This window comes from Tamandua tetradactyla, chromosome 7, assembly GCF_023851605.1.
Source record: "Tamandua tetradactyla isolate mTamTet1 chromosome 7, mTamTet1.pri, whole genome shotgun sequence".
NCBI lineage: Eukaryota > Metazoa > Chordata > Mammalia > Pilosa > Myrmecophagidae > Tamandua > Tamandua tetradactyla.
Window position 1 is genome coordinate 173,804,030 of NC_135333.1, and position 15,389 is coordinate 173,819,418.

General features: G+C 51.3%; 1 protein-coding gene across 3 annotated transcripts in view; it reads left to right on the forward strand.

The window, feature by feature from the left end:
• Window positions 1–15,389, forward strand: part of STAB2 (stabilin 2) — a 168,062-nt gene that overhangs the window by 94,651 nt on the left and 58,022 nt on the right. For all 3 annotated transcript variants that reach the window (XM_077111830.1, XM_077111831.1, XM_077111832.1), the window contains exons 27-34: window positions 2,017–2,112; window positions 4,507–4,554; window positions 5,904–6,040; window positions 6,472–6,586; window positions 8,216–8,293; window positions 9,322–9,420; window positions 9,507–9,614; window positions 12,802–12,933. In XM_077111830.1, coding sequence (XP_076967945.1) covers window positions 2,017–2,112; window positions 4,507–4,554; window positions 5,904–6,040; window positions 6,472–6,586; window positions 8,216–8,293; window positions 9,322–9,420; window positions 9,507–9,614; window positions 12,802–12,933 — 813 coding nt within the window. The remainder of the gene's footprint in view (window positions 1–2,016; window positions 2,113–4,506; window positions 4,555–5,903; window positions 6,041–6,471; window positions 6,587–8,215; window positions 8,294–9,321; window positions 9,421–9,506; window positions 9,615–12,801; window positions 12,934–15,389) is intronic.

The window sequence follows — 15,389 nt, forward strand, 5'->3', positions numbered from 1 at the left end:
TTAAAATTATTCTTTATGCCCTTCTACTGTCTTCTTGATATCCTTTATATCTTTAGCCAATCCATTGAACTTGTTTAGAAGATTTGTATGAACATCTTTGATTAGTTGTTCCAAATTCTGTATCTCCTCTGGTGTTTTGGTCATTTAGCTGGGCAATATTTTCTTGCATCTTCATGTACTTTGTGATTTTCTGCTAACTTTGTGGAATTTGATTATCTTGATAAGGTTATTTTGAAAGTTGATTTCTCTCGTGTATCTAAATTTTGTAGTTGCTTTTGTTTGCATTGAAGGTCTCCTTTTGCACTTCATTTGTCAATAATTCCCCACCAAACCAAGGCTGGGACCTCATGTAAGAGAGGCAACTCTACTTGAAGATCTATTAAAAGCTAGGCAGAAAGGCAGTTTGCCAGGCTGTGCTTTCCATGTCTTCCAAGCAGATGGAGCTTTTGGGCCTCTCTTCCCTCAGACCTGCCTCTCCTGGCCTCTGGCAGCCCACTGGGCTGAAGCCCAAACAATACAATCCATCCAGATCCAAAGATCTCTGTCCCAATAAGGTGTGATCCAGCCAGGCCTGCAGGTCTCCACATGTGATGAAAGCTGCCAGCCCCAGGGCTGGGGTGGGCAGTGGGCATCTTGGAGGAGAAACTGCTTGTGAGCCTGATGGGTCTGGTGGCCCCCAGACTCCTGCTTGGAATGACCTTGGGCTATGGGTCTGGGTATTTCAGCTGCCCCTGGCCTCAGCCAGCCTGGGAGTGCCTGATGGTTTGGTGCGGCTCACTCACTCATCCTGCCGCTCTGTCTGTGCTCTCCGTGAGTGCTCCAGGCCCAGGAGTGCCTGGGGTGTGGCATAGCTCACTCCCGCATCCTACCTCTCGGCCACACAGGCCATGAGTTCTCTGGGCCTCCGTGGCAAAAGTATAGAAGCAAGTCTCTTTAATCAGCCAATTGTCAGATCAGCTGTGCTCTGTTTCCCCCACCTTACCCTAGCCGGGTCTCAGTCAAACCCATACACCCACAATGACCTTCCTCAGGGGTAGGGGGCAGGCATTGCGCACTGGCTGGAAGGTCTCTATGTACAGGTAACCAGGTGTGCTGGCTTCCAGGTTCCCCACAGGAGCTCCCAGCTGCAGAGCTGAGAGGGACGATCCCCTCAGCTGACTGCAGAAATGGGAGTGCAGGAGCAGCCACTCCTTTGGCTCTCATTCCAGTCTGCATGCTGCAGCCCACCCCAGGTGCATCACGGCTGAGTAAACTCACCAGTCCTCTCAGTCGTGATTTCTTCATTCTTCGCTCAGGCCCTCCCTATACAATGTGAAGCCCCTCTCTGGTCACTCATACCCTGGAACCCCTGTCTGGTTGTTCTGTCGCTTCTCTAGGGTGAGCTCAGCCTGTCCTCTTCTACCATCCTCCCGGAAGGTCCTGGCCTGACATTTTATGAGCACAGCTGCCAGGGCCCATCCTCAGTGTGTGGGGGGAGGAAGGAAGGGGGCAGTTCTCAGAGGAGAAAGAATGGGTGGGGGGATGCCCCAAGAATCACAAGAGCATTTGTAAAACTGAAGGAGCTCCAATACTCCTGTGTAATTGAAGCCCTGCTATTCCAAATGGGAATGGCTATTGCAACTTTCGATAAGAACCAGCATATGGTAGCTAGGTAAAATATGGGATACCCAGTTAAATGTGAACTTAAAATAAACAGTGGCTACTTTTTCAGCACAGCTATGTCACAAATACTCATCATTATCTGAAATTCAGATTTAACTGGGTGCCTTATACTTTTATTTGCTAAATGGCTAGGGATGAAAAGAAACAATTTAACTGTGATCAAATTAGTTCAGCACTAAACATGTAAACAGAACTCTTTCATTGTAACACTGATGAGTCTGTGGATTGTTTCCACCATCTTTTAGCTTCAAATTTGCAATTCTCACCTTAGATGAAGCCTGCTGTCTTGCTGAACTAACAATATCTAACTCTGGCTAGGAAAGCAACCCATTTCTTTCCTCTTCATTTTACCAGGCCACCTGTCAGCTTACGTCTTCTGGCATCTGGAGCTGTGTCTGTCAAGAAGGCTATGAAGGAGATGGCCTTCTGTGCTACGGAAATGCAGCCGTGGTAAGTCATCCTAGCAAACTCAAGCTCAGGGTAAAAAGACAAGCACGTTAAGCCCTCTTAGCAAAGCGCTTTTAAAGTGCTCTCCAAATAGCTTGCTCAAAAAGATTCAATATAGAGCAAGCTGCCCCTTGCAGGTGCTCTGTGACTCACATCTTCTGCAGGGTGGAGAGGCATGGCTTTATTGAGCACCTAGTATGTGCCCAGCAGTTCACTCTCTCCTGATCTCTCTTTCCTTCCACCTTACCTCTTCCTGTTCCTAAACTTCCAAAGTCGCAGCCAGCTGGCCTCTGCTCAGCTCTCCAGGTGCTCCTGTTGGCAATGGGCACCGAGAAACCCTGTGCTCACCCCATCTGGGCTGCAGTGCACCTGCGTGTATGTGTTTGAATGCTTTCTATGTTCCAGATATCTTACTAAGCCCTTTACATGCAGCCACACCCCATTTAAACTTCACAACAACCTTGTGAGTTGATGCTGTCAGTATGCCCATTTTATAGAGGAAACTGAGAGCAGATTTCCTGACACACCTGAGCTCCAGAGTAAGGAGTCCAGCCCTTGACGTCCGCACACAGAACCCAAGCCCTTATGCCCCATGCATTCTCCCCATCGAGCCTCGTCACACTGAATCTTCACTGTGTGTATTTATCTGTCCCCTCCGCCACTGGACTATAAGCTCTCACAGCAAAGACCTTATTCTTGTACTGTTTTGCAGCCAGTGCCTAATGGGTACTCATCCATGCTAGTCGAACTGAAAAACAGAGTCACTTGATGGGCTTTTCCCATTACTTACTCTGTGTAGCTCGCTGCCATTTGGTTGCTGCTCCCTCCTCTCAGCTGAAGCCGTTGGCCTCCCCAACCCCTCTGAACCTGCCCAGACCAAAGGCCTGGCCGAGCCCCCCCGTTCCCAGCAGGCTGCAGCAGCATCTGACTCAGCCCCTCCCTTCTCACAGCCCTTCCTGCCCTTCACTCCTCAAGCTTGACCTCCCAATCCGTGGACCGAGGGGTCGAGGGTCAGCATCTTCCCTCTGCCCATGGGCCACATTCTGTAAATCCTGAAACCCTCAAACTCCAAACCGTCCCTCTCCTTCCAAGGAAAACTAGATGAAGCCAAGTCCTTGGCCATTTTCCTGCTTTTCCCTGACACCCTCCCCTCCTGCCTACTGCCACGCTCCCAGCTCCTGTGCTCTCGCCCTCCCCAGCCCACCTCTCCTTCACAAGGGTTCTTCAGAGGATTACTGAAACACCTTAACTCCTGCTTTTACTCATCTGCTGGTTTAGTACTTCACCTCAGCCACTTTCAGAAACAGAGTTGAGACAACTCTGATAGTCACTGGCTGTATGTAAATTTGCCTGTAATAACTGTTATTACTATTTTCATGGTGGTTAATAGTTCAGAAAGTGTTTTCCCATAAATTAAGGCATTTAATTTTCATAACTTCAAGAGGAAAGCATTATCATATTCATTTCTAGATAAAGCACCTGAGTTTTCAAAGAGGTTGAGTGGCCGCCCAGGGTCACACAGCTTGTGGATGGCAGACCTAGCGATTGGGCCCAGTCTTTTTTCACGCAAAGTCTAGGGCTCCATTTACTTTATCACAACCTCAGAAGTCATCGATCTAATGGCAGTGTTTGTTCTCTTCACGTCTTCCCTCCCCAAAGGAACTACAAGTTAGAGAAGAGCAGAGGCATCTTCCCCCTTTCGGAGGTGATCTCTGCCCTTCACCACAGTGCTAATTGTGGTAGCTGAATCTACATGTTCATTAATTAGTAAATGTCAGGGTTGTGAAATTTATTCAACTCAGTTTGTGAATTAAAACTAAGAGTAGCTAAAACTTACTGAACATTTATGGCCTATCAGCCTCTATTCTAAGCACTTTAAAAACATTAACTCCTCTAATTCTCACATCAACCCTAAGAATTGGAGCTTGTATTACCCCCATTTTACAGATGGGAAAATGGAGGCTCAGAGAGATTAAGTAGCTTGCTTAAGAAACTGTCCGGCAACGGGACCCACATGAAACGCAGGCAGATTGGCTCCGCGGTCCCGTGGTGAGGCTGTGCACTGAGCGCTGTGGCCTCTGCCCGTGTGGGCACCACATTCTTCCAACCTAAATTCTGATTTGGAAGAACTTCAGGTTGCAGCCTGCTTTGTTGGAAGTTTCTGGAATGAGTTCTTTACCCAAATGTAGAGTATAATTGCACCCCTTGAATGTGAAAGGAATGCTAACTCTGCAACCTGGAGACTCTTCTAGCTGGGACACAAGTTCACGCAAAGAAACCAGCCCGGGAAGGTTAAGTGCAGGTTGCCCAGAAGTGCGCTGTGATTTTGCTGCTTATTGTTCCTTCTCTTTTGTTCTCGCTCGTCTCTTCCTCCCTCCCTTGCACGATGTGAATAAGGAATTGTCATTTCTCTCCGAAGCAGCTATATTTAACCAGTGGATAAATGTGAGTACATTGTTGGAACATAGGATCAGGAATGTATATAATTTTAGAACTTGGAAACGTCTGTAATAGAAAACTAAAGCTCCAGCTGGTGTGAAGGGGGGTGGATTGTCCACAACAGTGTTCTCGGGACTGCACGCCCTTCGGAAGCACATGGAGCATTCTTTACATACTCACGCCGAGGCCACCACTCCCAGGGATTCTGATTTAATTTCCCCGCAGTTTGATGTGGGGATGTTTTGTAAAGCGTCCCAGGTGATTCCAACATGTAACCAGGACTGAGAACCCCTGGTCTAGGTAGCTGGGAAGGGTCAGTCTTTCAAAGAACTGAAATGTATATGTACAACTTCATTCATCACAGATGTCTTATTTTAGAAGTTAACGTAACTCACCGTTGGAACTCACCCAGTGAGCCATGGGATTCAGGTTTGGGTCCCAGGGTGCTTCATATGTGCTCTGCCCCACATGCCCAGCAGAGCTTATCCCTCCCTCCTTGAGAGTTTTATAACAAGAGTCCAGTCCCCAGGCTGCCCAGAGGTCCAAAGCTCCGTCCCCTGACGATGGGCCGAGAGGCCAGTGCAGCATCACTGGAAATGGTCATCGCCTTTAAACAGACGCACCAAGCCAGGCCGGGTCTGCTCAGCTCCCACTCCAGGCCCGTGGACCCCACCGCAGGCGGGAGGAGGGCAGGACTCCTCTCCAGGCACACCGGCCACTATGGAGAGAGCTCGCTGGGCACACCTTCTCCAGCGCCATCCTGCCCGTCCCCTGCCATCAGCAAGGAGGGAGTAGTGACTCCGTAGCAGTCAGCACACATGAAAGCCAGGGCTCTATTTCTTTCGAGTCCGTTGTTAAACACTTATCACCAAGCCATGCTTCTTCCCAGAACGGGCTCTGGGCAGAACTGAGCAGCACAGGTGAGGTTTGGTTCAGGCCCCAGCCACCCTCCCGCCCGATACTGTTCCGGCAGCCTTCCCCCATCCCTACTCCGGAGGCAGCAAAGAATGACCAAGGTTCTCTGCACGTTTACACACGCACATGTGAGCCTCTCGGGACTGTTCTCACCTTTCATGTAGATTCAAGTGTAACTGATTAATAATGGCTCAAAGTGTGACCTGACTAGGAGAATTTGCATTTTGACAAGCCTTGCACTTTAAGTAAAAGGAATGAGTCTCAGAGGGAGGGTGAGACCTCAGCCAACGGGTGGGGTGGATTCTGGAAGGGTTCCTTCAGCTCTTCCCTGTGTCTCTGAAATTATGTCCCATGGGAAACTGGCATGTCTGTCAAGCACCAAGGGTGCTCTGCTTGTCCCCTCACCTGAGTCAGGACCTTTCCTCTCCTTATGTGAGCAGGATGCCGCTCTGCAGCCCTTGCTGGCCACCACCTCAAACCTTACTGTCCTCGCACCCACCCCGCAAGCCGTGGAGGACATGGACCAAGAAGACAAAACCTTTTGGTTGTCAAAGAGCAATATTCCAGCCCTGATAAAGTAGGTATTGTGTATTTTATTATTCATATACCTTACAGGTACCCTGGTGCATTCCTTAGGGGTTCACTTAGGGAAGCCACATGGTCCATCAAATCCGTGGAAAGGGGCATGCTCTAGAACTCAGCTCTCCTTTTTCCCAGGATAGGGATAGTTAGTTATTGACAGCGAGCTCTATCGAGCACTGTTCTAAGGGCCTTACACACAGCTCAGTTAATCCCCCCAACAACTCCGTACAAGCATTCTAGTCATCCCCACCTGCAGATGCGGAAACCGGAGAACAGGGCAGTTAAGCAGCTCAGCCAAAGTGCCACCACTGCCCGCTGCAGAGGCAGAATTTGAATCCAGCAGCCTGTTGCCTGTGCTCTTAACTACTCAATTCCAATGCCTCGTGCATTGACATTTAATTATAACCCCATGGACTATTGTTTTAGATACCATACGCTAGTAGGCACGTACGGACTGGCAGATCTGCAGACTCTGTCGCCTTCTGACATGCTGGCAACATCTTTGCCGGGCAACTTCCTTCAGCTGGAGAAACTGGATGGGGTAAGAGAGCTCTCTAATTTGTTTGTTTCTTTGAAACAGGTGACATATGTTCTTTTGTACTTATTGAAATCTGTGTTGTACAAAACTAGAATAGTATAATAAACTTCCAGGTCAGCATCGCATGGAGGGTCTATATAATGATGAGCATATGTTGATGCAGCACTCACAGTCACACACACTCACACACACATGCTGCCCTCCAGCAGAGAGCCTATAAAATGTGGCCTCTGTAACTGGCTGGTCACAGGTTACTCCTGACAGAGGACAAACTGGTCCAGAAAGACATGCCGTTCAGGTCTTCATCATGAAGCACGTGCGATTACAGGTCTTTTATTTTTATGGATGACTAGCTGAGAGCTGGTTACTAGTAACCTACTAAGTCATTGTAAACTACTAAAATGTTATGGTAGAGTCAGAGTATCAGCAAATATTGACTGAGCAGCTCTGATGTGCCAGGCACGGGCTAGGGGCCGGAGAAGGGCAGCCTTGGGGAGGGCCGAGCTCTGGAGCAGCCCAGTCCTGCCCAATTGGGGTGTCTCCAGGACACAGATCACGTCTCCACCAGGAAGCCCGGCTGCCCTGCTGCACAGAGCTGGGCTTTAAAGCCCTTTCTAGAATCACACACGGCGAACGTGGCGATTTAACGGGAAGATGTGGACTGCTCCATCAGGGTCTGTGGCCTCAGTCAGAAATGGTTGGGAATTGCTGCTCTAGGGCGCTTCTACTTTCCTCCTTGGGGTGGCACCAGGAGAATGATCCTGCTCTTCTACCTCAATACAGGTAGTGCCCCAGGCCACTCCTTTTAGAGAGTAGAAAACAGATACATGCAGGCCCGTGATTTTCTTCTACATCATATTATGATAATTCTGGTGCATCACATGTACAAGTTATTTTCCATCAACATTTCAAATCACCGATTTTCTCACGACCATAACAGATCCCCCCCTAAGCAGGCAATTCCTGGGCTCTACAGATTCAAGCAGCTATCAAGGATCCTGGCCTAGAGGTGCCAACCATCAAAGACGTTTTTAAGAGCTAATTTGTGGGTCTGGTATAAAGTTCTTCCTTTAACCAAAATAGATGTAGTAGGTGGACTTGTGCTCAGAGTGAGACACTCTGACCCCAGTAGGAATTTCAAATAAAGGGTAATGGTGGGGAAAAGGGGAGGGATGTGGATAAAGTCAAGACAAGTTGCTGTCATGGACAGTTGACAGGTTGATTTTTCCTTAGTGCCACTCTCCGTGTTCATTAATATGTTATTTAAATGACCTGGCTGGATTCTGTCCAAGAATGTCAGAAGGTCAGTTACTGCCACAGCGTTTTTCAAGCTGTGGGGTCAAATGAATGAGCCTCAACCAGAGTTTTTGTAATAAACAGAATGGAGTGGAAGAGAAGTGAAATGATTCAAGTGTGCCCACATAGTAGTGAAAAGTAAATACTATGTCATTTCAGCTGTGTGTGTGTGTGTGCTGTAGTGAGTCACACTTTGAAGGTCTTTTCTACTATGGGGCATGGTCCGAAAAGCGTGAAGACCTCTGCAGCTCAAAAAATGGGAAGTCCAGAAACAATTGCCATTCCCAAGTGTTGTAATTTAGAGACTCACTTTCACAGTGCGGTTTGTGTTCACAGAACATCACAATCAAAGGTGCGTCCATCATCGACGGGGATAACGCAGCCACTAACGGGGTGATACACATCATCAACAAGGTAGGAAACCACCATCCTGCGTGGACAACGCCTTCCCCTTCGGGATTAAGTCTCGTGGCAGTATCCATTTTGAAGAAAAAAAGAAGACTAAGTCTTAGCTTGTAAGGCGGTTGAGTTGTGCTTCGCTACTTTTACTTGAAAACCATTTCGAGGCACTGTTCACTCAATCTGACCCGATTACCACTTGCTCGGCCTGACTTCCCAGCAGGCTCTCTACTAACCGCCATCACGTGCGCCTCTCTTAGTTACGGAAACATTGTCAGAGGCACCTGACGTCCTAGAATTGGGAAGTCCATGCAATCAGGGGGATAAAATCAAGAACTGGAGGGAAAATAAGCAGTTATGAATCACTTTTCCATTCCCCTTTCTGCACTGATGCACCCTAAAAAGATGGGGTGGGGAAGGCCCTAGGAAAAAAATGCAAAAAGATAGGAAAATTTATCATAAAATTTTAATTTTCTTCTAAGACCCAATTCAAAAGTATTCAAAGGTATGAAGTAGAAAGAAAAGATTTGGGGGGAATGGGATTTTAAGTTACTTTATCATTTTCAGTTAGCTATGTTAGAGTCTTCATTTAAAATTAAAGTTGGAATTTAAGGTACATTTGGAACTTCTCAAGGGTAGAGGAAGGGAAAAACCAGTTAATGATTGTATTTTTACCTAAAATTATTCTCACTTGATACTTGATTTTAAGTTGAAGAAAAGGTAACTCTTTTAGTTCAGAAAAGAGAGACTTTTAAGTTAGATTTGCAGGGTCTTCCTGGCAGTGTGGACCACTGAAAGTGAGCCAGTTATTTGGAGGGAACTATCAAGTTTTACTGTAGGATGAATTTTTCTCCAATCACGGAGGTTTAACAGCAAAAGCCACAAAAGGGAACTCATCCCATTTCCACACGCCCCAGCTCCTCCCGCTCTGCCTCCCAGCAGCTTTCCCCATCGGTCATGGCCAGTGTCCATTCCCCACGCCCGGGAGCCTGGCGGCCAGTGCCCCAGGGGTGCGCTGAGAGCCCCGCGGCTTCCTCTCCCAGGTCCTGGTTCCCCCAAGGGGTCTGACCGGCTCCTTGCCGAACCTGCTGGCGCGGCTGGACCAGATGCCGGACTTCTCCATCTTCCGGGGCTACCTCATGGCAAGTAGCCCGCCTGCCCGCCCGCCCCCAGCCCTCCCGCCGCGCCCCGGGCACCCGCCGCTCAGCGCCCTCCCCTCCCTTCGCAGCAGTACCACCTGGCGAGCGCCATCGAGGCGGCCGACGCCTACACCGTGTTCGCGCCCAGCAACCAGGCGGTGGAGAGCTACGTCCGGGAGAAGAAGCGCGCGGGTCTGGTAGGCTCCGGAGCGCGGCCGGGAATGGTTCTCTGAAATTTCAAACGCTGAGACTCTCTCGCCGCCCATCACAGCATTTCACTCTTCCATCAAGGGCTCCCCACCCGTCTCCAGATGGTTCCTAAGCCCTGCGCGGCTCCTTCCCACCCAGTCCCACCGCGCGGGACGGGACCTCCAGGGCGACCTTCCAGGGCCGCAGCGACCCCGGCCCGAGACGCCAGCCCCAGGGCGCAGAGCGGAGGGTCCCGCCTCCCGCCCTTCTCCCCTCGCACCCTCCAGGTGCCCAGCGCCCCGCGCAGCGCCCGCGCCATCCCAGGCTTCCCTAAAACTGCCCTGTCCCCGGGGCAGACCCCGCATTCCCGCGGCCGCAGCCCACTAGCTCGGGACCACCGAGCCTCCACCCACCTCTGCAGAACCCCCGTCGTGAGCGATCCCCCTAAAGACCGCAGACCACCGGCTTGTTCACTCGGGGTCCTTGCTCTATCCGAAGGGCCGCGCCCACCTCCCTGGGGGCTGCCCTGGCTCCCGCTGCCCTCTCTCCTGCCCCTTTAGTCCCACCAGGTGCCGCGGGGCTAATGGCTTGTCCTCTCAAGGGGCTGTGTCCTAATTCCCCAATTAGTTCTCCCCCGAGGAGGGTGGACACGCTGCCGAAACCCGGCCGGGCCTGTGGGGTGGCCGCAATCCCAGACCCCCTGGGGCGGCTACCTGTGCACCCTCAAGCCTGATGAGCAGGGGCACCTCTCCCTGCCCCTGCACCAAAACGCAGCCAGCCCACTGCCCGCTGCTTCCCGCAGAAGCCCTCTAGCCACTTAAGTCACAAACTCGGATCACACGAAGTGGAGAAAGGAACCAGCTCCTTGCAGCCATCGACATTTGTATTTAACCGAGTTGAATCTTCTTCCCTGGCTGCTGCACTCTGGGGCTTATTTGCAGGCAGGAAGCTGGAGAAGGGGGTTGGTCCTTGAATCAGCCAGGCTTCCTCAGGAGACAGACGCCACCAGCTGTTCCGGAGAAATGTGACATTAAGAAGTGTTGACTGGGTAGAGTTGTATAACTGCAGAGTGAAATGGAGAGAGTTCATGGGGTAGACTGCCCGAAGCGGAGGGCAAGGGGAAGAGGATTCAATTATTCAGGTTTCCGAGGAGGGGGCGCAGCCCAGCCGTGCTGTCCCTGCACCGGGACACGTCCCTGCACCGGGACACGTCCCTGCGGTCCCAGCGTTGCCCTCTGGTGCTGTGGTCTCCGGGCGGCCGGGGCAGGAGAGGGCAGGTCCACAAGGCATGGGCTGGGGAGGGGGAGGGGGCCGACAGAAGCGAAGGAGCCAGCGGCGGCCCCTGTGCCCCTCCAGCCCCTGCCCCTCCTGCGCCTCCACCCTGCAGAGGAGGAAGGTGCTGGTCGCCCCCACCCCACTGGCTGCCCCCCACCCCCTGGAGCTGAGAGCCGAGACTTTACCCTCCAAAGCCCCCTTCCCCTCCCCGGCACCGACACCTGCAGTTCAGGGCTCGCTGTGGGGAAGGCGGGATGGTGGTCAGGAGAGGAGGTCAGCGGCCGATCCTTACCGTCGTGAATGGCGCTGCAGTCCCGGGCCTGAGCTCTCCCCCTCCCTCCCTCTCGCTGTTTTTCTCAGGCACGTTCCTGGGCTCTTTGGAGATCCACCCTTCAGGGGCGGCCTCTGACCTGCCTTCCCTCCACCTGTGTGGCTGCACTGCAGTCCCGCAGTGTTAGGCCCTGGTATTCGCAGGGTCAACGGCCCTGCTTAGACCCCACGAATGCCAGCGCCTTGTCCAGCTTCTCCTCTGGGAGCCTGACAGCCCTTTCAGGACACCATCTGGATGAGACCGAGGGCCCCAGTTCTCCCAGATGTGCCTGCCCAGCTGGTCCGCAGGAAACCCATGCTCTCCCGTCCCCAACCAACGCGGCAGCATGGCCGAGCCCAGGGCCGGGGTCTCTCCCCTCTTCGTGTTGGGGCAGCCTGCCAAGAGGCACCGGCACATGAGATTTCTCGGGCCTGACTCAGGCCACAGCCCGGCACCCCATGTGCAGGGACACTGATGGAGCGCTTTGAAACGCCCCATCCATCCTTCCCTCATCACTGCGCAGATGAAAGCTGCTCATCAGCAACTTTCCCCAAAGAAATCATCCTTAAAAGTCCTCCCCAACCTCTCACACCTCCATTTGGGGTTTAGAGTCACCCACAAGTTCTTGACCATCCTACTGGGAAAATGTAGGTCCCCAAGGTGAAGTGTTTCCCAGCTCACTCAGGTATTTACCGTCTGCTGGGTCTTGATGTGCTGGCCAGAGCTGAGCTCAACCAGCTGCTTCCCCAGGCAGGCCCCGGGTACCGGGAGTTCTGCAGGAGCCGGGATATGGCTAGCAGGTTGAGGTGCTCCCTGTGCTTGGCAGGAGGAGGGCGTGGGGTTGAGGTGCTCCCTGTACCTGCAGGAAGAGGGCGTGGGGTTGAGGTGCTCCCTGTACCTGCAGGAAGAGGGCATGGGGTTGAGGTGCTCCCTGTGCCCTGCAGAAGATGGGCGTGGGGTTGAGGTGCTCCCTGTGCCTGCAGGAGGAGGGCGTGGGTTTGAGGTGCTCCCTGTACCTGCAGGAGGAGGGCGTGGAGTTGAGGTGCTCCCTGTACCTGCAGGAAGAGGGCATGGGGTTGAGGTGCTCCCTGTACCTGCAGGAAGAGGGCATGGGGTTGAGATGCTCCCTGTGCCCTGCAGAAGATGGGCGTGGGGTTGAGGTGCTCCCTGTACCTGCAGGAAGAGGGCATGGGGTTGAGGTTCTCCCTGTGCCCGCAGGAGGAGGGCGTGGGGTTGAGGTTCTCCCTGTACCTGCAGGAAGAGGGCATGGGGTTGAGGTGCTCCCTGTGCCCTGCAGAAGATGGGCGTGGGGTTGAGGTTCTCCCTGTACCTGCAGAAGATGGGCGTGGGGTTGAGGTGCTCCCTGTGCCCGCAGGAGGAGGGCGTGGGGTTGAGGTGCTCCCTGTGCCCGCAGGAGGAGGGCGTGGGGTTGAGGTTCTCCCTGTGCCCGCAGGAGGAGGGCATGGGGTTGAGGTGCTCCCTGTGCCCTGCAGAAGATGGGCGTGGGGTTGAGGTGCTCCCTGTGCCCGCAGGAGGAGGGCGTGGGGTTGAGGTTCTCCCTGTGCCCACAGGAGGAGGGCATGGGGTTGAGGTGCTCCCTGTGCCCGCAGGAGGAGGACGTGCTCCGCTACCACGTGGTCCTGGAGGAGACACTGCTGAAGAATGACCTGCACAACGGCATGCACCGGGAGACCATGCTGGGCTCCTCCTACCGCCTGGGCTTCTTGCTCCACGATGACCAGGTGGGCCTCCTGTCACTCAGCACATACCGCGCGCCATCACGTCCCTGCTGGAGTAGTCCCACAAGTGCATGCTAAGCTGAAGACGCGTGCCTAGTTCTCCGTAAACTAAGGACTAGCCCAGGCGGCCCCGACTCCACCAGCCCCAGGTGCTCAGGGTAGCCTGTGGCTTAGGCATTTGAACCCCCGTGTCAGCAGGCGCCTGCCACGCGGCCCCCACACGGCCCCCAAGAGGGATGAGAGCCAAAGCGCCCACCAACTCCCAGGCTTTGGCTTCAGGGCGCAGGAACTAACAGCAGGCCGAGGACCAGGCAGCGGAAGGAATTAACACCACCATCGCTGCAGCCACAGGGATGGGTGCTAGAGCTCCCAAACCCCACCCCAGAATTGCCAAGTGAAACTATTGATCTCTGGATATTCAACAGGAAACCCACAATGTGACTCTCCGACAAACTTCCACAAAGCTAAGAAATAAAAACAAATCGAGATCAACCAAGTATCATACCAAAATGAAGAAAGTTTAATCAAAGAAAATTGTCATAATACTATTATTTGATCCACTTCTAAAAGTGCAATCTTAAGAACAGTTTCTTCTGGCTGTGTCATTATTGAATCACAAGTGAATTTTTATGTAGCTTCTGTTTTTTTTTTTTAACCTGCCCAGGGAAAATAATTTTTTTGACTCCTCTTTACCTGGGTGTGTTAGTTAGATTCAGTTGTCAACTTGGCCAGGTGAGCATACCTATTCTTGTTGCTGCCATAAGCCAATGGTACGTGAACCTCATCTGTTGCTAATTACATCTGCAGTCGGCTAGGAGGCGTGTCTGCTGCAGTGAGTAACGTTTGACTTAAATGGCTGGTGCTTAAATGGGAGATTGCAATGTAGCACTGCTAAGCAGCTCAGCATTCCTCATCTCAGCACTTGCAGCTCAGCCCAGGCCTTTGGAGATGCAGAAAGAAGTCACCCCGGGGAAAGTTGTTGGAACCCAGAGGCCTGGAGAGAAGACCAGCAGAGACTATCCTGTGCCTTCCATGTAAGAAAGAACCTCAGTGGAAAGTTAGCTGCCTTTCCTCTGAAGAACCAACAAAATAAATCCCCTTTTATTAAAAGCCAATCCGTCTCTGGTGTGTTGCATTCCGGCAGCTAGCAAACTAGAACACTGGGGAATAAACTAATGCCAAATATTTTCATCTAACTCCTACAAATAATCCCCTGTTGTGTTCTAACTGTGAGGAAATCCTTTTAAACACACTGTCTTATTTTCCAGGAATGGAAATATTTTTATTGATACAAAGCTTCCATTTTTGTTTTTTTATCTATGTCTTCTTTTGTTTCACCATGTAGTGACGGATAGTCATATGCAGAGTTAGTTTAACTCATTTCAATAATGCCATGTTCATTTTCCATTTGTTTAGAAATTCTTTGATCTAGAGCAAGAATTATTCTTACAATAGAGGTTCTGCTTTTGTCCATACTCGTTTTCTTTCTCTTAGGAAATGGAGGTGTAGAAAAATGCTATCTTAAGGAGAAGGCTTATATTTAATTCAGCATTTTAATGCACCCTCTAATTCTCTGGGTACATCTCATGATGAAAATGACTCAGATTTTTTTTTTAATGCCAAATCAATAGTATGACAGCATCAGAAGTTCTGCTATTTTGGTGTCTGAAAACAGCTCAGCATCTTAAAATTCTCGAAAATTCATGTTACACTCACCGTCTGACACCACCAGTCAGTCTTCTGCTTTTCAAGTCTAGACATGTCCTGAGATGTCCTGTGGGCCTCACCCACGATTTAGTCCAGCGTTGAGTGTGAATTCACCTGACTCCAAGCAAATCATAAGAGAATTACACGTCCATGGAAGTTCAAACTTACACCCTTTGTAGAGTCATTTTAATATTGCTGCAGTGAGGTGCGTTGCAGCAATAAGTGTTGAAGTGTCTTTCACTTAAACGCTTACTGGATACTAATATGGCATCTGTCTAGGCCATAAAGAGCCTCCATCCTCATTTGCCTCAGCGCTGCTAAGCTGCACATGCACGCATAGTCCCAGTTTTTAAAAGTTGTGTTAGTTATATTAATCGTATTAATGAATGAATTAATAGCTTCGCTGATCTTGCAATAATCAATCACTTAATTGTCTCGAAATAATTTACAAATATCTGTTGCAAACAAAATCAATTACAACTCAGAGATGAATCCGAGCTGGCAGCGGTCAGAGGTGGACTTAGCCCTGCGCCTCTGATGCCCAGGCATGCGCCAGGCGAAGCAGGAGCCAAACCCATCACCACTCCAGGGCCCCGGGAAGCCGGGGCACCCTCGCTCCAGCAAATGATGGTCTCATCACACCAGGAAACATGAACAAGTGCCGGTGATTGTTGTTCTTATATAACCATTACTCGGTGCTTGCACATTACCCACGAAGTGGGCTGTGCTGGGAGGGCCACAGGCTTCACTCC